The 26,474-nt window shown below is 38.0% G+C and overlaps 1 protein-coding gene across 4 annotated transcripts in view; it reads right to left on the bottom strand.

The window, feature by feature from the left end:
- Positions 1 to 26,474, bottom strand: part of Sqor (Sulfide quinone oxidoreductase) — a 274,946-nt gene that overhangs the window by 233,420 nt on the left and 15,052 nt on the right. For 3 of the 4 annotated variants that reach the window (XM_067147202.2, XM_067147203.2, XM_067147205.2), the window contains one exon: positions 3,435 to 3,537. In XM_067147202.2, the coding sequence (XP_067003303.2) occupies positions 3,435 to 3,535 (101 nt within the window). In that variant the 5' untranslated portion in view covers positions 3,536 to 3,537. Of the gene's footprint in view, positions 1 to 3,434; positions 3,538 to 26,474 lie in introns of those variants that run through there. The other variant, XM_067147206.2, reaches the window with a different exon arrangement.

Below are 26,474 nucleotides of genomic sequence, written 5' to 3'. Positions count from 1 at the left end.
ACGAGAGATGTTACTGAAGTGGCCCCGAGACAAGAAAATCAGCAGTTTATATACCCTCGTGGAACATTCGAGACCTTTCAGGAATGAGTAGACACACCTTTTCGCTTTTATTGGATAACAGCAAAAACTAATACACAAGACGAGGAAGAAACCCCTTATTGGTGGAAAATTAATTACATAAATTCCCGATTGGTTACATTCAAAACGGGCGGAAAGAAAGGATTTATATTGCCAACCCACAAACCACAGAACAAAATTTAGTAAAAATAAAACTTAGGAATACAATATTCCTTCAAGAAAGTTCATTCCATTGCACCAGAGTATATTACCATAGTTTTGGGTAGAGACATCTGTTAGAGATTGTCCACACCTCTTAATCATTGAAAAACAAAAGGCAAATAAAAAACACCGAATAACAGTGGAATTAGTTCAGTAGTTAAAGTTCCAAATTTCTCCAGTAGAGAAGTTTCAATTGGCGCAATACGAGCGTATTTGAATTAGCGGCGTGGAGGTGTACCGCCCGGTACAATAATAATAATAATAATAATAATAATAATAATAATAATAATACAAAGCATAGAGTTTTAAAGCAGAATATTGTAAACATTTCAAGGAAGGATAGGTGTTTGGGCTCCGGAATATATAAAATGACATGTTCACAAATGCAAAGCGACATGTGGGGAAATCTGGTCGCAATTTTGTGATATCAGGAGCTTGTCAAGGCTGAGAAGCACAAAAGATTCTCAGTTATGGGGGCACATATGAGCACGACAGGCCATAGCTTTACAAACATGAACAAGATCTCACCATTGTAAAAAAAATGAACAAAGTTGGATTAATGAATACCTTGGAGAACATACACATCCACTTGGATCAACTGATTAATAAGGATAGTAATCTTAATGATGTAACTGAATATAAGAAACCTCTCTTTGAATGTATTTTAATTTATTTGAAATTGTTAGGTAGAAAATATGATAATCCAATGAAAAGCAGAAACAAGATTAAGCCTCTGAAACTCCAAGTCATTTCCCCCTCTTCACAAAGAGCGGTAACAAATAGCAAGGTAGCCAATGACACGCCTCTTCCCCCACTCTTTCTACCTTCGCTCACCAACAAGTAGGCCCCAACAAGTCCGCACCATTACTTTACAGGACACAAAGCCGTATCAACAGTAGTGAGACCACTCCACAACACCAGCAATAATTCGGGACTCATTAACGAGGTAAGTCAATATTTGTTTAGACACAAACTCATCTTACATAAACAATCAACAGTTAAATATTCACATTACTGTTTTCCTTCTTTTGATTACAGATTACTGTTGCAATCTTTCAACTTTACAATGATCATTTAACTGCAGGATGTCCCTACTGCCTTAAACATTTAATTTTATGTTAAATACTACAAATCACTCATTTTAAGGATTTATTCACGAGATTCTCAACAACACAGTGCAGCAAGAAAATAGATATATAATACTTTGATCTGTAGTAATTACGGAACATAAGTTTTTACAAAGAACTTTTTGATGAACATTATGACAAACTGTCACAGTTTTAATAAAAAAGAAAAAAAAAAAGCATTTAAAGTCAGTAAATACTAACATAATTATTTCTCCCACAACCAACAACCAACCTCTTTCCCCCTCCACCACCCACCTTCCCTCTGTAGCTCATTACATCATTACCTTAATAACCAATAGTTTTCAAGTTTTTATGCATGTTTTTAGACAATTTTAGAAAAGCTATGTTTTAGTATATTTTTATTGTTTTCACCTTATAGCTGATGATGTTTGTATAAAAATGAAACATATACTACTTACTGAAGAAATTGCTCAAGGCAATAAATATATACATAGTATCAATAAGGTGGAATAAATATTTATATTTAATTTTAATATATCAAATATGCAATTACTGAACTCGCTGCCACTTTGAAATACAATACTGTGTGGTGGACAAACATGGCAGGGTGCAGTCGAGTGAATGAGAAGTAATTAAGTTTCAATAAGTCAGATGATAACAGCAGTATACCAGACTGAACCGAGCACAGCAAGAGTGGATGCATAACATAAGGAATGGGAGGGCAAGGTGCACATGACCAAACACTGGACGACATAACGCACCAAAGTACAGTATATGCCCTCTTTATCGTTAACTAATCATCCCATTAGCCTGGAATTTTGCTGAATGAATCTTTCAACTACTGTTCCTGGTTCTTTCACTCAAAGTTCCCGAGACGATTACTCTAGTTTTCATTGCATTGTGAAAAAACCCATGCAAACACAAGAAGCTTACTTTCATTCTGTATAAAATGTGGAAGGTCTGTTCTCCATTAGTAGACCAAATGTAAATATAATGAGTGTAAACTACATTCTTTTGAGTCTCTACTATAAACATTAGATAATAATCTGAGCTAAACTGTTGTAACAGTGAATTTTTAGAGAGATTGCTGCATTTTCTTAGCATTCACATCTGAATCACCTCTGTCTGCTGGGTAAAGCAGCACTCAAATATTTCCCATCGGGGAGAGGTTAATGTTTATTAACATGAACGGCCCACCATTAGAGAATTTTGATCCATCCAGAACAGTGAATAATTGGTAGTGCAGTGCACAAACTACAAGACAGGGGCACAGAATTAAAGCACACAAAACACATAGTGCTACTCTGTAAAACTTTGTTTTTGTAAAACTTGCCTTCTTTGCTGAAATCTTAGAGGATAGCCTATATACTAAGTTTAAAACTTTGTTTTTGTAAAACTTGCCTTCTTTGCTGAAATCTTAGAGGATAGCCTATATACTAAGTTAAGTTTGAATTTTTTATACCAGTAACTTTAACTTAGGTCAAAAATAAATTACTTGATTTGTTTGTTTGTTTCCATCCCTTATATTAACCCACTTGTTTACTTTTCTCATTTTGTGTTTATCCTCTATTCCCAGAGTTTTACCACCATATTCGTCTTTATCACTTTTTTTTCTCTCTCCTTTTTTTGTGTCTATCTTACATTTCCTACATGCATCAAGAATGAAGTTCTGTCAAGGTGGCTCCTCAATGAGTGTTATGTCCACCTACTGATGAAGCTGGAAAGCAGAAACGAGCTCACTGGGGGCTTAGAAGAACTGGATACAGAAGAATTGGGGTTAATGAGGAGAGAGAAGATGGCACTGTATGAAGATGTGGAGATCTGTCAATAAATTACTTGATTTATTTTTGAATATAGATTCCTTTTCCAAAATTCCTCTCTGATTTCTTTCATTGTTCATCAAATATACACATTATTAAGAAGGTGAAATAAGATGAACCTTGCTTCACTCCTTTTTGCATAGTTTCATTCATATCTCATCTCTAACAATACAAATATACAATACAATACAAATGTGTCTATACCATAAAAAAGAGTCCATAACGAGAACATGAGAAAATAACCTACCTATAATTGTCATTAAGGACCTGGGTGGTAGTCAAACCTCGTGCACCCACAATCAGGCATGGACCATGGAAACACTGGGTCAAGGCTCGTAGGCAGCTCATTGCTGAAAGGAAAACATAACACTCATTAATATCATCAGATAGAGTGATTTACAACTTACTCGGTCTCCAAGTTGAAGGCATGTTGGATTCCTTTTATGGAGATGTACTACCTCCATTCCCATATATTTGGAGTGATAACTATAAAATAAAAAGGTTCACTGGAAAGTTACCACTGTAACAATTGAAATATATCAATCAATAATATTAATGAAATAAACTTTCAGGTTATTAGGTCAAGTCGAGTACATCTAGTACATGCCGAAGAGACGTTAAGTACAGAACAGAGGTTGAAATAAGGATGTAAGGGAGAGGGCGTATAATTTTCTGATCAGGTCTCAATTAGAGTATGGTTCCTGTGTATAGGACCCAGACCAGGATTACTTGATACAAGAACTGGAAAAGATCCATAGGTTAGCAGTACAATTTTTCTGGGCAGTTTCCAGTAAAAGAGTAGTGTTAAAAAAAAAGAAAAAGTTGCAAAATTGAGGCTGGGAAGGCTTGGAAGTAATGAGAAGAGCTACTTGATTAAGCAGTATGTTCTGAGCTGTCAGTGGAGAGATGGCGTGGAATGACATTAGTAGATGAATAAGCTTGAATGGAGCTTTTAAAAGCAGGAAGACAAAATTGGAATTCAAGTGGACAAATTGGGGCAGATATTCCCTTATAGGAAGAGGAATTAGGAATTGAAATAATTTATCAAGGGAAATGTTCAATAAATTTCCAAGTTCAATTACTTAAGAGAAGTCTGGGTAAACAACTGATAAGGAATCTGCGACTTGGGCGACACCTCTAAATGCAGATTAATGAAGACACCTACCTACCTACCTACCACCTGTGGGAACCAAAGTTTGGAAGTCTAATACCTATTGCAGGAACTTGTAGTCAATATATACTCTTCAGATCTTATCACAGTGATTTTGACGCAGGCTGACAAAGTGTACAGGCAATGTCGAAAGTAGTATCCATTCACAAATCAGGTAGACATAAATGAATTAACCTGAACAATGGAAGGTTGACCACTTGCACCCATGTGCTGGCCAGTCTCCGTGTGAATATAATGATGTCTGGCTCCACCTCCTTACCCAATTTCATTCGCAATAATTCATTTTCATAATTCCTCATACCCAACCCCACATCACTAGCGAAAAGTCAGCCACTGTATATTTCTTCTAAATTCACCTTTCTATCATCATTTCACAACTTAAATACACGTTCCAGATCCACTCTTTCTATTCCAGTGCACTGCACAAATAAAATTAATAGATCGTTTGTAGTGACCGGCGCCAGATTATGGAATTCCCTGCCAGCTCAGGTCAGAGAAACTAGCTCTTTACAAAGGTTTAAGGTCACCTGCCGAGACTACCTGCTGACAGCTAACTGAATGGTGGAAGTATGAATGTGTGCGCGCCTGAGGATAAGTCGTTATTAAGAGTTCTTACTTTTAATTAGTTTTATTATTAACTTAGTAATGTATTTAAAATTGCTCTCAATTCTATTAATTTTTTTGTTCGGTTTTAACTATTTTAAATATCTCATAACTTTATGTATGGTTTTGATTAGTATGTGGTTAAGTGGAAGAGAGGGCCTCGAGCCCTAACTTCGCCACTGAAAAAAGGCATTAATGAATGAATGAATAAATGAATCACAAAACGGAACCACAGGGTGGACATACAGTTTCCATACTAAAGAAATCAAGGTAATCCATTTGGAACTGTATATTCTTCCTCCACGATATTGTCCATCCTCACAGCTCACAGACAACAAATGAATTCCTTGTCAGTTTTTTTGGGAGTCTTGGACAACAGACCAGAGATCATTATAATGCCTTAAAGCATAAAAAAATACTCCACTATGAGCAATCCTATGAGGGATTCCGACCACAATTATTCTACAATTGATCAGGACCTCCACATTATTAAATATGTAAATAAAATCAGCTTAATGACCGGATTGGAAAATATTTAATTTTTTGGATCAACATTTTAATAATAATAATAATAATAATAATAATAATAATAATAATAATAATAATAATAATAATAATAATTTGAGTAGCCTCCATGGCTCAGACGGCAGCGCGTCGGCCTCTCACCGCTGGATACCGTGGTTCAAATCCCGGTCACTCCATGTGAGATTTGTGCTGGACAAAGCGGAGGCGGGACAGGCTTTTTCCGGGTACTCCGGTTTTTCCTGTCATCTTTCATTCCAGCAACACTCTCCATTCTCATTTCATAGCATCTATCAGTCATTAATATATCACTTTGGGAGTGGCGACCCCATCGTACTAACAGCCTATATCTGCTTCATTCATTACATCCCTGACTCGGTCAATGACTGGAAAACAGGTTGTAGGTTTTCATTTTCAATAATAATTTGAATGATGTCCCTGAGAACAACATCCTGTTAATTGAACAAGTCCCCAAGTTACTCACTAATTTTGATATAAATTATAATAATTTCACAAAAATTTTCAATTATAAACCTTTAAATATCCCTTCGGTCGTAATAACAGATTCCACCTTACCCCATCCCCATAACACAACTCTGCCGCCAACTTATAGCCCTCTCATTAACGTTGCGCCTGCCCCTCCCCTCCTGACTAGCTCTCCCCCCAAGCAAGCACACCGATACAACACACGTAGCAATGGGCACACATTTACCAGACACTCTCGAGCAGTTAATGTGACCAGTCAACGCTCTTCCAACATAAGAGGTAAGCGATCTTTCTGAACACACTATTTTCAAGGCGCTGAGTGCATCGTTTTCCTTTTTCCATTTTTCAGACTTCAGTTCACACTCATTGCATCTTATTTTCTCCATCTATGATCTTGAACTCCCAGTAAAAATGAGGACGCCTGTTTTTGGCTTTAACCATTATTTTAAAGGAACTGGTTACAGGCCTCTTAACTATAAGCGGCTTCAGGCGTGATCAATCCTGTTTGAAGTGATACTAGTCCAAGTCCACTATAATCTGTGATTTCTCATACCCGACTCACGTGTGTATGCAAGAATGAGATTTAATTAGTGAACCATTCTAATTACCTTCTTCGTTCCAATGAATATAATAATCATTTTTATGTATGAACATTCTTATTGACTGACTGATAGCAATGATATCCTATATGATTTTAATTACTTCACTACCAGCTCTATGTTGTACTTTATGTTTTTAACCTCTGTCAACACGACTGTGTGTTTTTCTCTTAGCCATGACGAACATTGTTATATGTTTTCACACTAGTTTTAAGCCTATTTGATTTTCTATAATGTAAATGTCGAATCTTAGGGTACCATATATTTTAAGGAGACTAGGTTCGGGGCCCTGACCTAACTTTAAGATTTATTTCAGCTGATGATGCTTACGACAGTTAAGCGAAACACGTCCCTACTTACAACACGAGTTGTAATGTTTATATCCTAAATATAAGGAAAGATAAGTATTGAAAAGGTGGTGTAAATTATTATTCTTATTTTAATGTTCATAATCTGATGTCCAATACAGTCTACAAAGAGATTTATTACTTGTAATGAGCCACTCAGCCCGGTGTTGTGTGAAAAAGAAATTACGAAAAAGCAGTGGTGTCCTAAGTAAGCCCTATATTCCACGGTGCCTGTACTGACCGTTGTGTGCTCAGGTCACAGGGTTCGCCAGCTTGTCGTGTTCTGATTCTCTCTCAACGAGGGCCATCTCATATACCCAGCCACAGCAATGACGTGTCCACTGACTCACGCGGTGAACTGGCTGGTTGGATCTGGCTGGGATGTTCTGGAACAGAGATGCTCGCACTGGGCATTTGGGCACACGGCACTGTAAGCAGGCGGGCAGGCAGGCAATGAACGTATGCTATTCAGCCACAGTGACGTTGTTACATCACAGGCTGTGAAGGTTGGGTGAAGTTCTTCCAGTCACTCTCAGTCACTGTGGTGATACCAGAGTTTGAAATGGAGGCAGAAAATAATGAAAGAAAGAGGGCAAAAGTCCATGTTATTTTCACTTTATGTTGGGAGAAATAAGTTATTTATGTTCACTGCAGTTGTATTTTGACCAGATACAGTAAAGAATTAGGCCTACAACCTCAAATATTTTTGTATTGTATGTAGTGACTTACAATTTTCACTATTATATTTAAAGAGGTGCTTTAGAACTATTTCTAATATAACAAATATTTAGGGTGTGGGTTGTGGTTGCTTGGGTTTAAATTATCTGATAAATTTACCAACAATCCAATCATGTTTATAACAAATAACATCAGTTAGGTTATTAATTTGAAGGCATACTCTATTTGTTAGATACATTTACATTGTTGCTGAACTTTAATCTTGGACATGTCCTCACTCGTGATGAAATTAGAGGCTAGCTATTATCATTTGATGCCTGATAAGTTTTAAATCCTATTTTCAGAAATTCAGTGAACAGGAAAAGTCATACAACACTACAACACTTTGCAAAATCAAGCAGTAAACTTGTAGAATTATTTAAATATATTATGTTTTGCTGAATGAATAACAGGAATTTTTACTTTTTTTAAAACAAACATAAATATTGTCATTCCCATACAAGGAACTGTAAATCGTAGCTTGTACGCTTAAACCGTGTATCTTTGTAAGCTGTAACACAAAAATTATAACTTGTCAGTTTTCTTTGAATGTATAAATATAAGAAAATAAAACTGACAGTTTATACTGGCATATCTTGAAAAGGTCTGTTTTCTTGCTATTATAGCATTTAAAAAAATACTTTACCCCAGTCAACACTTAGCTGAGTAGTGGAGAAGAGCTCCGTACTCCCAATCGAACATCACTGCTGTACTTCTCTGCAAAGCATGTTCGCTCTCTCGATTATCTGTGACACAAGCTTGCTGAGTAAACTGCCCGCATTTACGTCAGGCCAGCCCGGCCACACTAGGCGAGCCTCAATGGGCACCCAGCTGAGCACCTTTGTTCTGGAATAACTGCGCACGGCGTGCGGCATTCATAACATGACAAAAGCCTCTTTCTGTTGTAGCTACAGGGAATAAAGCATTATAACGTCCAGCTCTTTCTCAATGACAGAGTACCATATATGGTAAAGGCAGGAAAGGCAATTAAAGCGTTTCATCCAAAGTTGGTTCATATAACCTGCCTCTTGCATGTTTTACATCCAGTGAGTGAAGCAGTGTGAAAAAGGTTTTCTAGATGTTGACAAACTAGTGTCCAATGTTAAGAAAGTTTTCTTAAAATCCCCGTCAAGTGTGCGCCATTATTGTAAGAATGCCATTTGATATACCTCTATCTCCGGAACCAATCCTGAGATGGTGGGGTACTTGATTTAACACCTGAATGTATTACTGCAATCATTTTGATGTGATTAAATCTGTGATTAACAACCATGTTGCAGGATCTGATGGCTAAACCTCAGTTGAACGGCAGTTTGGTGTACATTAACAGTAATTTTTCTCATTTAGTAACATAACTAAACTATCTTGAAAAATGTAATGAAACCATTCACTCAATACTCTCTAAGGTGAGTGATGTACAGCAACAATTAGAGCAATGACAAGGTGAAATTGGAAGATCAGTCAGCAAAGAAAAGAAAAAAACTAGTGCTTGAAAAGAAAAACAGGAGTATTCAATAACGTGCAAGATAAATGAAACACTGAAACGAGAAAATTTGATGCAAGCGTTTTTAATAATGTTATTGGCTTTACGTCCCACTGACTACTCTTTTACAGTTTTTGGAGACGCCGAGGTGATGGAATTTAGTCCCACAGGAGTTCTTTTATGTGCCAGTAAATCTACCGACACGAGGCTGACTTATTTGAGCACCTTCAAATACCACCGGACTGAGCCAGGATCAAACTTGCCAAGTTGGGATCAGAAGGCCAGCGCCTGAACCATCTGAGCCACTCAGCCCGGCGTTTTTGAAGAGGAATTTTCACCACGAAATCTCACTTGCTTTAAGTATTCACCCTTAACATTCGTTGATGTGAAGAGAATTTTCTCAATGTTTTGCAATGTGTTGACTGAAAACCAATGATCCTTTATACCTAAGAACCTGGAGATGACTGTTGTGATATACTGCAATGCCAAATGAGGTAAGGTTTCCAAATTCCAAATTCTAATTTCTGTAACCAAATACGATTCTAGTTCTACCAATTTCAATTTCTTTCACCGGGATATCCACTGCAGGTTCACTGAATTCATTCTAGGTGGCAAAAATCTTTCATTCTAAATTCAAGTGTATTTGTTAACTAACATGGAATTCCTTTCTCAAATTATGTTAATCTAAAAAATATATGTCTGAGGATAAGTGAGGTGCCTAGAAGCAAAGTCAGCAATCTCCATTTTTTTCAAAACTTATCTTATGGCAGTAATGGATTCTCCTTAATGTTTTCTAGCAATATCCAACAGTTGTGAGAAGCAAAAGCATCAGTACGTGGGTTAGTTCCCCTACTGAAAATTAGGGTTAGAAGCAAAGGCCGTAAACTCCATGATCATTTCTTACAAACTGAGAAGCAAGCCTGCAATATCCACTTCGGCCAATCAGAGATCCCATTTGGCCATGTGACTGTCAGCCATCTATTTTACTTTGTTTGCACTACCGTATGACATAGTGGTATGTTTTGTGTTTTTGGTGCTAGCACTGAGTGAATTAATGATAGTAGCTATTATAAAATTCTAATAATTCCTGTAAAATGAATAACCAGGCAGAAATAACACCAGTGTCGCCTTCCAAAGCAAGGAAGAGAAAATCTCAGAGTGACAAATGGAAGAGATGAAAAGCTAAACAGCTGAGGTTGATTCAACATTATTTCTACGTATCTTACCATTTCATTTGCTTTATTTATTTAAAAACTAGTTTCACAATTACCATTGGATATTAATCAAACATATAAATAGTTGTTTACATATTTATTTATCCATTCATTCATTCATTCAATCATTCTAAGAAAACTTTCACTCCTTTCAAATAGCTTACAAAGGTCATTTGTAAGGCATATTGGCCTATAACTATCCGGAAGTTTTGGATCTTCACCCGGCTTAGGAATTGGTATCACAATGCCCTCACACCGCTGAGATGGAAACACACCCTCACTCCATATTCTATTGAATAGGGTGAAGATATCCTCGAGACATCTGTTACTCAAATGCTTCAACATTTGATTGTGGATTTTGTCCGGTCCAGGAGCATAGCGCCGAGTGCACTCCGCAACTCCCACTCCGTGAAAGGCACGTAGTAGGGATGCGAAGCACTAGAGACGAAAGAGAGATGGTGTACCTCTGCTTCGCACTTAATTGGAAGAAATGCAGAGTCGTATCTCCCGAAGCAGGACGTATCTGAAAAATGTGACGCAATGTGTTCTTCAATGACTGAAGGAATTGTAACTATATCTCCATTAATGGACTGGGGACTGAGGGCACATTTTGTACTCCGACAATATGGCGGAGTTTTGTCCACAATTGTGATGACGGAGTATGTGCTGTCATGGAAGACACATACTTTTCCCATGTAGCTTTCTTACTTTCTCGAATCAAAAAATGGGCCTTCGCGTGCAGACGCTTAAATGTGATATGATTGGCCATTGTAGGATTCCGACGATAATGCTTAAAAGCCCGTCGGCGATCACGTATGGCTACTGAAATTTCGTTGGTCCACCATGGAACCTGTTTCCGGCAAGGAATATCGGAAGAGGAAGGAATTGTTTCCTCTGCAGCAGCTAGAATTCCAGTAGTAATAGAAGAAACATGGTCATCAACAGACTCCAGCATGTCATCGGCCATCACTGTGCATCTGGAAAATTCTGGCTAATTTGCCCATCGAAGTAAACAGCACTTGGGTACTTCGGACTGTTTTTGATTAAAGGGAGTTAGAATTATCGGGATGTGATCACTATCACAGAGGTCGCCATGTACTTGCCACCGTAACAGGGGAACTAGCCATCTGGACTGTTCAGCCATAGATGTCTTCATAAGTACGGATCCATCGCAGAGCTTGCACACCTCGTCAACTTCACCAGCAACAATTTCTTCGATTGAATTACTGATAATAAAAGGACATTTGTCAAGGAAACTTTTACCATCGACTCTGGAAGCAACCGAAAACGTTCGTCACTTATATAATCCACTGGAACTGGCGTATTCCGCTTGTTTCTTACCTACCTGTGAAGTTGTACCGTTTTCCATCTCTAGCGGAGTTTTTTTGCTATGTTGTAGATTTTCCATGAACTGGGTTTTTTCATATGATATCTGGAGGCCTGCCTTTGATGCTATATTGTGCAATCTCTGTATGGCATACCTGGTTTCATCTATGGTTTCAGTAATGGTTGCCAGGTCATCAGCAAAGGCTAAACATTTCACCTTGACTTTTTGCTTCCCAAGTTTCTAAATGCTCATGCCTTTGACGTCCCTTTCCCACCCTCTAATAACTTTGTATAGAACTAAGTTAAACAGAATAGGGGAGATGCAGTCGCCTTGATGAACACTCGTACATATTTTAAAAGGCTCAGAAATTTCCCCCAAGGAATTTCACTCTAGAAGTTGTATTCATGAGAGTTTGCCAGATAAGTTCTCTGGTCTTCCTGTCCACTCTGAGTTGTTCTAGAGTATCAAAAATGGTCTGTCGTCCACAGAATCATACGCCTTCTTAAAGTTCACAAAAATGATGATTGTGCTGGTAGCTTGACAAATACTTAATATACAGTCTTCAAATTCCATATTTGTTCAGTGCATGATCGACCTTTCCTGAAAAACGCTTGGTACTCACCAATCAGGTGATATGTCTATTTTTCTAAATGGTCTAAGAGAGCTGTAGAAAGAATTTTGTATGTGACTGGTAGTAGGGATATGCCTCTGTAAGTTGTTTGGATCCACCTTGTCACCTTTTTTGTGCAATGGGTGTATTAATGCGCACTTCTAATCCTGTGGGATCATTTCAGTTCCCCAGATTTTTACTAGGATTGTATGAATTCTGCTTACGAGGTAATCTCCTTGTTTCCACATCTCTGCGGTGATGCCATCCTCTCCAGGGGCTTTATTGTTTTTAAGCAATCAGATGATCTCTGCTGTTTGCTGTATTGTCGGGGGTTGTGAATCAGGGTTCATCATGGGCGTTTAGAAGTTCAGTCCTTCTTTTGGAGGATCACAGCTGAGGTGGTCTCGGAAGTAATCAGCTAGAATTGTGCAGTTCTCTGTGGTGTCCGTTTCTAATATTCCATCTGCTCGATGGAAACATAAAGATGGTGGTTGATAACTGGATAAATTCTCATGGAAGGTTTTGTAGAAATTCTTAGTGTTGTTTTTGAGGAATTCTTGCTTGATATCTACGAGTCTCTTTTTGTCGTACACTTGTTTCTCCTGGCGAATTATTTTTGAGGTAATTTTCTGCACCTTTAAGAAGGCCAACCATTTTTCAATTGTTTGATGTCTATTCACTGATTCCATGCTTTCATCCAATCATCAATGGCTTTTTCACAGGTCGTGTTCCACCATCTATGTTTACGTTCCCTCGGAGGCTGTCATAACTTCAGGGCTGATGTTTGAAGTGTTTTACATAGGCCTGGCCAGCCCTTGCGTTCCTGATCTCGTATGTCTTGTAAAAAGGTGCTGATGTTCTGTTCAAGGCATTCTGGGGCAACTCTTTGAGATCTATTGTGTTTAGGTCAGATTGGCTGGGTTGGAATCTCACTCTGATTTGGCGCCCGTAGGCGACCTGCACGTAGTGATGAGGATGAAATGATAGAAGACATATACACCCAGCCCCCGTGCCAGCGAAATTAACCAATGATGGTTAAATTTCCCAACCTTGCCAGGAATTGAACCCAGGACCCACATAACCAAAGGCCAGCACACTAACCATTTAGGCATGGAGCCGGACATAGATGGCGGTCAGAGTCGACAACTCCCTTCCGTACTCTGACATTTTGGATCTCGCACAGATTTTTTCTTGAGACTGCAACGCGATCAATTTGGAATTCCCCTAATAACGGGTTCGGTGATTTCCATGTTTTCTTTTTGTGTGGAGGTTTCACAAAATACGTAGACATGAGTTTCAAAGCAAAAGTTTTACAAAAGTCCATAAGGCGTACTCTGTTCTTATTCGTCCTCTGATGTGCCGAGTGATGACCTACAATCCATTTGTGTTTCCCCTCTCTGCCAATCTGTGCCTTAAAATTTTCACAAGATGTTTTAGAATCTTGCTTGTGGTTTCTTCAAAGGGTTCCCATAAGGCTTCAACTTTCTGTGGGCTTTTTTTGTTGTCATTGTTTGTGGGAGCATGGGCACTGACCAAGGAGAAAGCTTTGTTGCTCGATTTCACAGTAAGTACTAAGATTCTTTCATATGGGGATGTAAAGTTAAGTGCTGAATTGATGATTGTTTTTTTGTACTGCAAAGGCTGTCCATAGTTATGGTAGCTTCCCGTGGATTCTGATGGCAGGTTTACTTTTAAATATTCTGTACTCTTCAGAGTCAAAATGGTTTTCAACTCCAAAATGTGTTTCCTGGAGTGCAGTTATTTGAATGTCAAACTTGCCCAGGGTGCCTATGAGCTGTTTAAGCTTTCCTGTTTTCAGGAGAGTGTTGACATTAATTGTACCTAAGAAGGTCCTATTCTTGGGACGAAGAGATTTTCAGAAGCTCCGACTCTTCTCTGCATGATGCTCCTGATCCCCCAAAATCCAATGATCAGGAGAAACCAGACTGTGTGTCCGGCGCCTGGGGTAGTTGCTGTGACAGCATGTTATCCATCATGCCAATGTTGCAAGCTGAAGATACATGCAGGTGTGATCATAATGGTATGATCACAAGATTACAACTTGATTGCTGAGATCAAGAGGTGCCTCTTGGTGTCTTTACCCAGGCTTGGAACCAGCAACAGTAACCACTGATCTACTCAGTTCATCCATTGACTGCTGCAGGCAGAGTTTGTGTGGTATTTATTTATTTTATTTTATTTTTATTTATTTACTTATACTATATGCTGTGTTTTGCTTTTTGGTGATTTTCTAAAGATATCATTCATTGTAGTCCAAATTTTTCTAATATATGTTTCTTCATTCTTATCTTTCTGTAGTATTCTCTTCGGTTTAGTTACTAACCTAGAACATCCCCTGTAATCTTCAATAACTTGTTCTGAAACGAATTTTGGCATGACAGGTCCTCTTGGCCATTATCCTTGGCTTTCTAGACCAGGGCCACTATCTCACCATCAGATGACTCCTTAATTGTAATCATGCAGGCTGAGTGGACTTTGAACGAGCCCTCACATCTCAGGCCGTAAATCAGAATAAAGTCCCCAGTTTGTTTAAATCACAGCACGCATGCGCTCCAATTGCCACGCCTAATGCTGGGCCCGCCCAATCCAATTTGAGTAATGCCTCTCAAGCAACAACACAGACGCACCAACTGAAACTCACTCCCCCTTCCCCTCTACGCTCCACCTTTCCGTTACCGCATCAGTACTTCACTAGGAGTAGTAAGGTTAGTCGTTCAGACGCAACTGGAACAGGCGGTTCCAGCTAACATCGACAAGATTAGTAAGTTCATCCACTTTTATGCAGTAAACACTTTCACTTTACAATTATGATTATATTGTGCTCTACATTCACATTCTAAATTCCTTCTTTCTCTTGTTCAGTTACAGACATCTCATAATTCCTCCCAAGGTTGAACAATGCATAATGAGAACGTTAATCGACAGGAATGGCACAATATTCAAAAAAAAATTATCTGATGAGCACCAATGAACAATACCAACCAATATGTTTCCAACATACATGCTTTAACCTATTAAACATTACCGTCCAACCATGTTTCTTTCTAAAGGAATATTCAAATCCAACATGATCGACATTAACCATGGTTGGAATAATAATGTAAGTTAATTTATTAATTTCACCACCTGATCAATACAATAAGTCTTGTCTTAGTTGATTTACTTTGGCATGTTAACTAAAATGGTACATGTTTCGCCTTGTATTTAGGCATCATCAGCCATTATCTTAACCTTAAAATAGAATCAGTCAGCAGGAGAGTATTGAGTATAGTTGCTTTCAATTAGAAAAAAAGCCTCGGAAAGAATATTATAGACCGGACTGACACGTCCTCTCAGACAATTATAAAGTATGATGACCGTAAGGCTGATGATATACAATGTTCTGAAAGGAAACCCCAAATAAAAAAGAGGCCCAAATAGTAGAAGGAAGACGACCCGTGGGAAGGCCACGAAGGAAATGGATAGATTTAGTTAAGAGCGATGTAATGCTGAGAGGTCATGATTGGGACAAGTTGGTGGAGGAAGAATGGTACAAGGACAGGATGAGATGGAGGAGGCTCATATACCACACCCGGGAAACTGGAGATGGTTTAGGATGATGATGATGATGATGATGATGATGATGAAATAAAACAAATTTTTAAAAAACCTTGGAGAGACTTGAACTAAAATTAACATATCATAAAAGGCTTGTAATGAAGTTGATTTTAAAGATATTATAATGAGTGAGGAAATACACAATTGGTGAAAGTAGTAGTGATATTGACATTAGAAAGCTTCTATTATAATTAATATGAACAAAGCAACAGTCTGTTATGAACAACAGTTCCACCTCCAACTCAAACCTACAGCTATAACACTCGTAGTAAGAAACCGACAGTCGATAATAACGTTCAGTTAATAACGTAACAAATTACCCTCACCATCGTCTAATGATTCAACTGTCTTACTTCCGTTTCGACTAGAATGTCAATCAACCTGCATTCTTAACAACATTGTAGCATTGCATCAAATTGAGATGGTCCATAAAGGTCCAATTTAAACATCGTTCTTCAACCTTCAACTACAACTTCGTACTTTTTGATCAAAGTGAACCACATCACCATATGCCATTGATTTTCGACTCTTATCTCTTGTAAACAAATAATTGCTGGTCACTTGACCATCTATCATTATTTTATGCTACATTATTTTTTATTAAATACGATTTTTATCGTCATTTTCGTTGTAACCGCTGGTCGTCCAACATAATTTTTTAGCAATCCTATCACTTGTTCATAACAGACTGTTGCTTTGTTCATTTTAATTATAATAGAAGGCTTCTAATGTCAATATCACTACTACTTTCAACAATTGTATATTTCCTCACTCATTATAATATCTTTAAAACCAACTTCATTACAAGCCTTTTACGATATGTTAATTTTAGTTCAAGTCTCTCCAAGGTTTTTTAAAAATTTGTTTTATTTCATGTGAATGTAAATCAGGTGCCTGATTCTATTTTAAGGTTAAGATAATGGCTGATGATGCCTAAATACAAGGCGAAACATGTACCATTTTAGTTAACATGCCAAAGTAAATCAACTAAGACAAGACTTATTGTATAGATTAGGTGGTGAAATTAATAAATTAACTTATTTTATTATCCCAATCAAATATCATCAATAAGGATCAAGAATGATATTTATCACATGTAAAATTTAACCACGGTTCCGGTTTTGCAACAATATACTTAAGATAATGATCATAACCACCTTTGAACAAACCAGCTGTAAAACCTTCAACCTAATGTTCATCCACAAAGTTGGAGAAGGCCCAATTCTTGCTGTGATCAATCTCTAGTCAAACAGTTGGAGATACTCCAATTCACGCTGTGATCAATCTCTAGCCAATACGTACACATTTGCATAAACTTTCATCCAGACATCTAAAACGGTCTCTAGTCATTGTAAAATAAAATATTTTATTACTTCCTTGTTCACAAATTCTGGCATTTAGTTAATATACATATTGTAAACTATGTAAATATGTAATAAGCATAAGACCATTGTATTTAGTATTTGATATTAATTTAAGTTTAGTATTAAGTTCCAATGTTAATAGATTTAAGACTTGACCTTAAGATTAGTATTAGGCTGAAGACGCCCAAAACTAGGGCGAAACATGTCCCTAACTAGTGTTTATATTTCATGTAGAATTTAATAACTACAAAATATAATTGTATTGAATAGGTGGACTCAGCAATTTTATTCAAGAAAGAATACCCTCAGATCTAGGTAAAAATCACTGACCCACCTGGGAATCAAAACTGGGGACCCTGGGTAAGAGGCAGGCAAGTTACCCCTACACCACAGGGCCAGCATATCGTTCAGATAGAACATAAAAATAGAATTATCAAGTAACACCCAGAAGTTAGCATGTTTATAGTCTCATAGCTAACAGGATATAGTCCTTATCCACTTCATGAAGAGCTATTTGCTTTACATCGCACCGACACAGATATGTCTTATGGCGACGATGGGATAGGAAAGGCCTAGGAATGGGAAGGAAGCGGCCGTGGCCTTAATTAAGGTACAGCCCCAGCATTTGCCTGGTGTGAAAATGGGAAACCACGGAAAATCATCTCCAGGGCTGCCGACAGTGGGGTTCGAACCCACTATCTCCCGATTACTGGATACTGGCCGCACTGAAGCGACTGCAGCTATCAAGCTTGGTACTTCATGAAGAGCTTTGTTGAGGAGGGCAACCCATCGCCTGATGCATAGCTGTCCTATCATCGGTTTTATGGCCATTTTCATAAACTAAGTCTATATCACTCATCACTTCCACTAATAAGTTCATGATATTTTTCATCACCAAGTAATTAGCACTTTGCATACAATCATTAATAAAAAAATTAGAACTCTGTTAACTTGCATTATCACACGTGCTGGGTAGAAATTACCCAACTGAAATCAACATACAAAGCATCAACAGCTTGAATAACACATATGGTTGGAAAATATCAAGACATCAAGAATACTTGGGACAGTCTATTGGGAAAGTAGCAAAGGGTGGAGGACAGAGTACCCATTAGGCTAAGAATTATTCACAATTATTAATTTAGCCATGGGTGAAAAATGTTGTATCCTTACGGGTTAATAATGGAATGCTTGGAACAAGATATTACCTTCCTTGCTTTTTTTTCTTACAAGACAAATATCAACAAATTAATTTAAAATACCACTTAATCGATACTTTATTTCTTGCCTTTTGGCAGAATTATAAAACATTAACACATACAGGACATGTTTCGACCATGTAGTGGTCATCTTCAGCTGTCTCTAATTAGCTTAGATGAAACCATTTGAATATTAAATACATTAAAACCTTAATCTATATTCCCTTCGTAACCTAAAACTATTGCTTAAGGTGATGGAAAATGTGTGTGTGTGTGTGGGGGGGGGGGGGGGTTGAGGTGGTGTGTGAGAAGTGTGAGAAAGATACTTAAATTACAATTTGCATCTACAATGTTGTTAAAAAACTTAATTTCTAATTAAACATTTTTTTTAAAGTCTTAAAATGTTTGTAAACTTTTTGTAAAAAGAGTAGGTGGCTTGATCTTGTTTACGTTAAAAAGTCGATGTGTATATCAGTCTTCAGGTATTTGTTGATGGCATGTTGTGTTGAGTTTCTTCTTTGAAAGTTGCCTTTTTAGTTGATAAGAGGTTGTGTTGAACTGTATAACTTTCGTATAGAAGGTTGTTTTGGTCATTGATTTCATTTAAATTCCGTTCTTTGTTCACTAATTTACCAAGAATAATGTGGATATTTTCTAGATTGTTCATAAGACTTCCTTTGTTAATTCTACTGATGATTTGGAGGTCCTATCTGGTGTTAGTAAATTTGTGGTTTGCCTCTTTCATATGAGTCCCCATAGCAGAGAAACCCCTGTACTTCTCTGCATTAATGTGCTCCTGATATCCAATTATAAAGCTCCTTCCTGATTGTCCCAAGTATGTGTTTTTGCACTGATTACATGTCAGCCTATATATGCCTGATTGCTGAAATTCATCATCGTCGTCCTTCGTTATTGTACCAGGAGATACACCTCAACCCCGTGCATTTAAATGAAGCACCTTGAAGAACGTTATCCAACACATAACGTTGCAACAACTATTTCAAGAAGTTGGGACTTTTCTCCATAAATGTCCCTATTAAAAAACTGATGTCATGCTCTCTGGTGCAAAGTAGAACAACTAGAAATTTAAAGAAATTTTGTGTTTATAGGTTTTCTCAACTGAATTGACTTTCTTTGTTTTTGATACCTCAAGGTTTGCAACACTTTTTACTCATCCCACCAACGTTGGATTCTGGCCAATCAGAAATTTTGTGTATTTATTTAACAGCCAATTATATTTATCTTGTACTTATTTTATCTACCAATAAAATGAGAGGGTGTTTCTGGTTTTAGTCCAGAGCCTTCTCGAACATTCCTCTCGGGTATAAAAGCTGACGCCTTTTCGAGCTAACTTGTCTTATTGATCGTCGTGTTATTGAGTGTGTGTGTTAAGAGAGGAGGTGGAGGCCTCATCCAACGGCAGGCAGAACATCAGCTAAGGTAATGGCCACCATTTTTTCTATCTCAGTAGTTATCTCCACAAGTTGACTCGAGGGGAAGGTTTCCAATCTTTAACTATGTAACAGTCAATTTCCTAAAATGTAAACTTTCTTCCTTCTCATGTAAAATTTCAAGTAAGTCTAAAGTACTTAAACTAAAACCAGGGATAGACAGTGCGTTACCCTCTAGAATTCCCCTTCAATTAACCTTGAGGTGACTACGATTTTGTAACTGTTTTCACCATTGTAAATTGTAACTTGTCCATCTAGTCACCTCAGTAGTGTGGGATTAGCCTCTGCATTGGCGTGCCACAAGCCCAAGTAGGGTTTTAATCTTTGATTTCAAGGAGCGCAAGTGTCCGCCTCCATACATTTTGATTTTGGGGCCAGTAATTGAACCTCTTGCTTTCCATAAAGGCCCAGTAGAATGGGTACTCGATACCCCTGTGTAAACTTAAAAGACAATTGATATGGTCTTGTAAATCGTAGGTTGTGCCTAGAGAGGCCTGAAAGTGTAATTTTATTGAGCAAAGATGCTCTAATCCCAAATGTAAAAGTTAAAGGTTGCTTTGAGTAGGCTGTAAGTGATTGGGAGCATAGTCTCCTTGGTAGAATTGTAGAGCATTGAGGCTCTTTTCCCCAAATGTAAAAAGTATTTGTGTAAATACTGAATGGTGCCTTTGGAAGGCCATAACTTGTAACCTTTGGAGTAAAGTGCTCTTGAAAATTCTGTTTTAAATATCCTGGAAAAGATGCTGATGATGGTGATGCTTGTTTGTTTTAAGGGGCCAAATCGAAGGTGATCGGCCCCTTCCTGGAAAAGAAATTGGGAGATTTATCTCTTTGACTATCTGTCTAAACGCAACAGAAGTGATGTAGGGATGTGTGTAAATAGGAAGCTCAAATTGTAACTAACCTTTTCTAGGTTTTCCTGTTTTTCTATTTTGTACCAAACTAGCTCTGTAGCTGAAATCTTGTTGTTTTGTTAAAATTTAATATCTGAAAAGAAATATAACCTAAAAGTTTTAAATAAATCTTTTGACTGTCGGAGATAGACCCATTCAAACCAGCACCTTCTTTCACCTCTCTGTTCCACTCAAATTCCGTTAACAGTTATGACTGAAGGATCTATGTTTCATGTTGTTGTTAGCTGAGAAGGCTACTATGGTGTTGTGTTTCTTGAACAGATTTGTAATTTTGTAAATCTTCGGGTTATTAAAGGTGAATTTGACGTACCTCTTTTCTTTCTCTGATTGCTGCTTTAATTTTATTTGTTGTTGAAATTTGCACTTAGTAATGATTTTGTTGATGAATTTCAAACTGTAACTGTTAAATAGGGCTTGTTGGCAAATATAAGCTAGTTCCTTCTTCCTGTCTGTTTCTATTAATGAAATTTTGAAGGCCCTGATGACGGAACTATAGTACGCGGATTTCTTTTGTGAAATGGGGTCTAAGGAATCGCTTTTTATTGTGGTTGGAGTAAAAGTGAGTTTTCTATGTATTCTAAACTGGAACTGGTTGTTTTTCCGAATTGTTTGAATATCTAGAAAATTGTTGATGCCTTCTTCTTCTTCTTCTTCTACTGTAAATTTAATATTTGGATCCAAGTTATTTAAGGTATTTAGAATATTGTGACTGTCATTAAGTTCTTTATTTATTATAGCATAGGTATGATCAACATAGCGTAGCCAGAGATCTAGTCTGTTGATATGGCCTACTATATCTGAGTATGTTCTGGGTAATTGAGCTATATATTTGCTAAAATCCCGGAAGCCGGGGCTTTGTATTTTTAGGATGGGGTCTTTCTCAATGACCTTAAATTTGTTGTTATTGAAAAAATATTCTATAACATCCTATTATTAAAATATTCTATTATTAAATGAAAAGAAATTATGATTCAGCACGAATTCCAAGATAGTAATGAAGTTTTCTATTTACGGTTTACTGATGCGTTTGTGTTCTAATAGATTCGTTTTTATAATCTTAATGGTGTCTTTTATAGGAATATTAGTATACATATCTTTAATGTCAAAGGAACTTGTTACGTGAGAAGTTAATTTATAGTCTTTAACAACCTTGCACAGAGCCTCCATAGTTCAGACGGCAGCGCGTCAGCCTCTCACCGCTGGATACCGTGGTTCAAATCCCAGTCACTCCATGTGAGATTTGTCTGGAAAAAGTGGAGACGAGACAGGTTTTTTTCCAGGTACTCCGGTTTTCTCTGTCATCATTCCACTTTGGGAGTGGTGACCCAATCGTGCTAATAGCCTATATATGCTTCATTCATTACATCCCTGACCTGGTCAAAGACTGGAAAACAGGTTGTAGTTTTTCATTATCATTATCAACAACCTTGCAAAACTCCTTGGAGTTTTTTTTATCGAGGTTTTGGTGTAAAAACTGTAATTTTGAGTCAAAAACTTATGAATAAATTGAGAGGTTTTGTATATGGGACCTTTCCAAAAGTTAATTGCAGGTCCAATAGATATGTCCTTTTTATGTAGTTTAGGCATAGCTCTTGCTTTGGGAAGTCCTGGATTCATATTTATGAGTTTCGGTATTTCTTAGATGTTTTAGTATCCCTTTCAAGTTCCTTTATATTTTTAGGATGGGGTCTTTCTTAATGACCTTAAAATTGTTGTTATTTAAAAAAGTTTGTTTTCTTAATGTATACAACATTGTAGACACAAATTGTAATTTAAGTATCTTTCTCACACACCACCTCACCCAACCCCCCCCCCCCCCTTAATTTTCCAGCACCTTAAGCAATAGTTTTAGGTTCCCAAGGTTTTAATGTATTTAATATTCAAATGGTTTCATCTAAGCTAATTAGAGACAGATGAAGATGACCACTAAGTGGTTGAAACATGTCCTTTATGTGTTAATGTTTTTATAATTCTGCCAAAAGGCAAGAAATAAAGTATTGATTAGGGGGTGTTTTAAATTAAATTGTTGATTGAACTCATCGATATGGTCATGAAGTGGACAGCTTGCAAAACAAGACGAATAGGCGGACTATGCACACCAAAACTTATTTTTTCGATTATGAAAGGCACCGTACACATTACAGTTTCAATATAACTAAACTAACTAAAACAAAACTAAGTATACTTTTGTTAAAAACAAATGGACAATATGTCTTACTGGTATACGAGGAAATAATTGTACATACAATAATATTGTCCACACTAATTAGGTAGAAATACAGATTACCACTTAAAAATGGGTAGTGAAACTGTGCGAGGAACTAAGAACTTAACCTAGGAGCGAGCAAGGAGTCTGTCGGTCATCCATCGCAACACACTTCAACGTCAGCTTAGCACGACGAGTAGACAAAGACTGGCAGCTGAAGGAGTGGGAAACTAGGCAGCTCCTCCTCACTTTCCCCTCACCACACGTATAGCCAATTTTTGCGCAGGATGCTTACTACGTATTTGTACTAGAATTTCTTTCTGATTATGTGCTTTATGTCTGCCTGTTTTCTGAGGGGCAATAATTGTTCAAAGCTACCTCTGATTTAACTATCATGTTTTTGAATGGATGTGTCTTAGTTTGTAAGACAATGATTATTCTTTACCATTAAGTTCATGTTTGTGGGTTACTGTAGTCACGTCCTAGTTCGTGAACCATGGGCAACGGCTGAGTGGCCTAGTAAGTGGTCCTGAGATTCGGGATACCAGTTGCTATGGAATGGGAGTGGGCATCTCGGACATATTCTGAGTCGTGGCCCTCTTTGTGCTCAGGCGGCTAGGACTATACAATTCACCGGTGGTCCATAACCCGTTAGAGGAGAGATCCTCACTTGGACTATGTGCAAGTAGGGAAGCATCCTGCTTCATGAATTTACCGAGCTCAGAACACTTTAAGCAAGCCTCGGACCTATGGGAGTAATGGAATCCCACTCCCATTTGACAAGCGAGGGACTCCTTGGAAACAACTTGGCGAACGAAATGGAATTCGATGGGGAGCTATCAATATTAATGGGGCTTATGGAAGAAAGAAGGTAGAACTGGCTGAGTCAGCAAAGAGGATGCATCTGGATGTGCTAGGAGTAAGTGATATTCGGGTAAGGGGAGATAATGAGGAAGAGATAGGAGATTATAGGGTGTACTTGACGGGTGTTAGAAAGGGAAGGGCAGAGTCTGGGGTAGGGCTCTTTATCAGGAATACCATTGCACGCAACATAGTTTCGGTTAGGCACGTAAATGAGCGAATGATGTGGGTAGATTTGTCAGTGGGAGGAATTAGGACAAGAATTGTGTCTGTGTATTCACCATGTGAGGGTGCAGATGAGGATTAAGTTGACAAGTTTTATGAAGCATTGAGTGACATTGTGGTCAGAGTCAACAGCAAGGATAGAATAGTGCTAATGGGCGATTTCAATGCGAGAGTTGGGAACAGAACTGAAGGATACGAAAGGGTGATTGGTAAATGTGGGGAAGATATGGAAGCTAATGGGAATGGGAAGTGTTTGCTGGACTTCTGTGCTAGTATGGGTTTAGCTGTTACAAATACATTCTTCAAGCATAAGGCTATTCACCGCTACACATGGGAGGCTAGGGGTACCAGATCCATAATAGACTATATCTTAACAGACTTTGAATTCAGGAAATCTTTCAGGAATGTACAAGTTTTTCGGGGATTTTTCGATGATACAGACCACTATCTGATCTGTAGTGAACTAAGTATCTCTAGGCCTAGGGTAGAGAAAGTGAAATCTGTCTGCAAACGAATAAGGGTAGAAAATCTCCAGGACGAGGAAATTAGACAGAAGTACATGGATATGATTAGTGAGAAGTTTCGAACAGTAGACAGTAAGCAGGTTCAGGATATAGAAAGTGAATGGGTGGCATACAGGGATGCTGTAGTAGAAACAGCAAGGGAATGCCTAGGAACAACTGTGTGTAAAGATGTTACTTGTAAGATGGGAAAAGGCGAACATCTTGGTGGAATGATGAAGTGAGAGCAGCCTGTAAACGTAAAAAGAAGGCTTATCAGAAATGGCTCCAAACAAGGGCCGAGGCAGACAGGGATTTGTACGTAGATGAAAGAAACTGAGCGAAACAAATAGTTGTTGAATCCAAAAAGAAGTCATGGGAAGATTTTGGTAATAACCTGGAAAGGCTAGGTCAAGCAGCAGGGAAACCTTTCTGGACAGTAATAATCTTAGGAAGGGAGGGAAAAAGGAAATGAACAGTGTTTTGAGTAATTCAGGTGAACTCATAATAGATCCCAGGGAATCACTGGAGGTGTGGAGGGAATATTTTGAACATCTTCTCAATGTAAAAGGAAATCATCATGGTGGTGTTGCAAACAGCCAAGCTCATGGGGAGGAGGAAAATGATGTTGGTGAAATTATGCTTGAGGAAGTGGAAAGGATAGTAAATAAACTCCATTGTCATAAGGCAGCAGGAATAGATGAAATTAGACCTGAAATGGTGAAGTATAGTGGGAAGGCAGGGATGAAATGGCTTCATAGAGTAGTAGCATGGAGTGTTGGTAAGGTACCTTCAGATTGGACAAAAGCAGTAATTGCACCTATCTATAAGCAAGGGAACAGGAAGGATTGCAATAACTATCGAGGTATCTCATTGATTAGTATACCAGGCAAAGTATTCACTGGCATCTTGGAAGGGAGGGTACGATCAGTCGTTGAGAGGAAGTTGGATGAAAACCAGTGTGGTTTCAGACCACAGAGAGGCTGTCAGGATCAGATTTTCAGTATGCGCCAGGTAATTGAAAAATGCTACGAGAGGAATAGGCAGTTGTGCTTATGTTTCGTAGATCTAGAGAAAGCATATGACAGGGTACCGAGGGAAAAGATGTTCACTATAATGGGGGACTATGGAATTAAAGGTAGATTATTAAAATCAATCAAAGGCATTTATGTTGACAATTGGGCTTCAGTGAGAATTGATGGTAGAATGAGTTCTTGGTTCAGAGTACTTACAGGAGTTAGACAAGGCTGTAATCTTTCACCTTTGCTGTTTGTAGTTTACATGGATCATCTGCTGAAAGGTATAAAATGGCAGGGAGGGATTCAGTTAGGTGGAAATGTAGTAAATAGTTTGGCCTATGCTGACGACTTGGTCTTAATGGCAGACTGTGCCAAAAGCCTGCAGTCTAACATCTTGGAACTTGAAAATAGGTGCAATGAGTATGGTATGAAAATTAGCCTCTCAAAGACTAAATTGATGTCAGTAGGTAAGAAATTCAACAGAATTGAATGTCAGATTGGTGATACAAAGCTAGAACAGGTCGATAATTTCAAGTATTTAGGTTGTGTTTTTTCCCAGGATGGTAATATAGTAAGCGAGATTGAATCAAGGTGTAGTAAAGCTAATGCAGTGAGCTCGCAGTATTCTGTAAGAAGGAAGTCAGCTCCCAGACGAAACTATCTTTACATCGGTCTGTTTTCAGACCAACTTTGCTTTACGGGAGCGAAAGCTGGGTGGACTCAGGCTATCTTATTCATAAGTTAGAAGTAACAGACATGAAAGTAGCAAGAATGATTGCTGGTACAAACAGGTGGGAACAATGGCAGGAGGGCACTCGGAATGAGGAGATAAAGGCTAATTTAGGAATGAA

Source organism: Anabrus simplex, chromosome 5 (genome assembly GCF_040414725.1).
Source record: "Anabrus simplex isolate iqAnaSimp1 chromosome 5, ASM4041472v1, whole genome shotgun sequence".
Classification (NCBI taxonomy): domain Eukaryota; kingdom Metazoa; phylum Arthropoda; class Insecta; order Orthoptera; family Tettigoniidae; genus Anabrus; species Anabrus simplex.
Note: the sequence above shows the minus strand (reverse complement) of the source record. Positions and strands in the feature narration are given on the sequence as shown.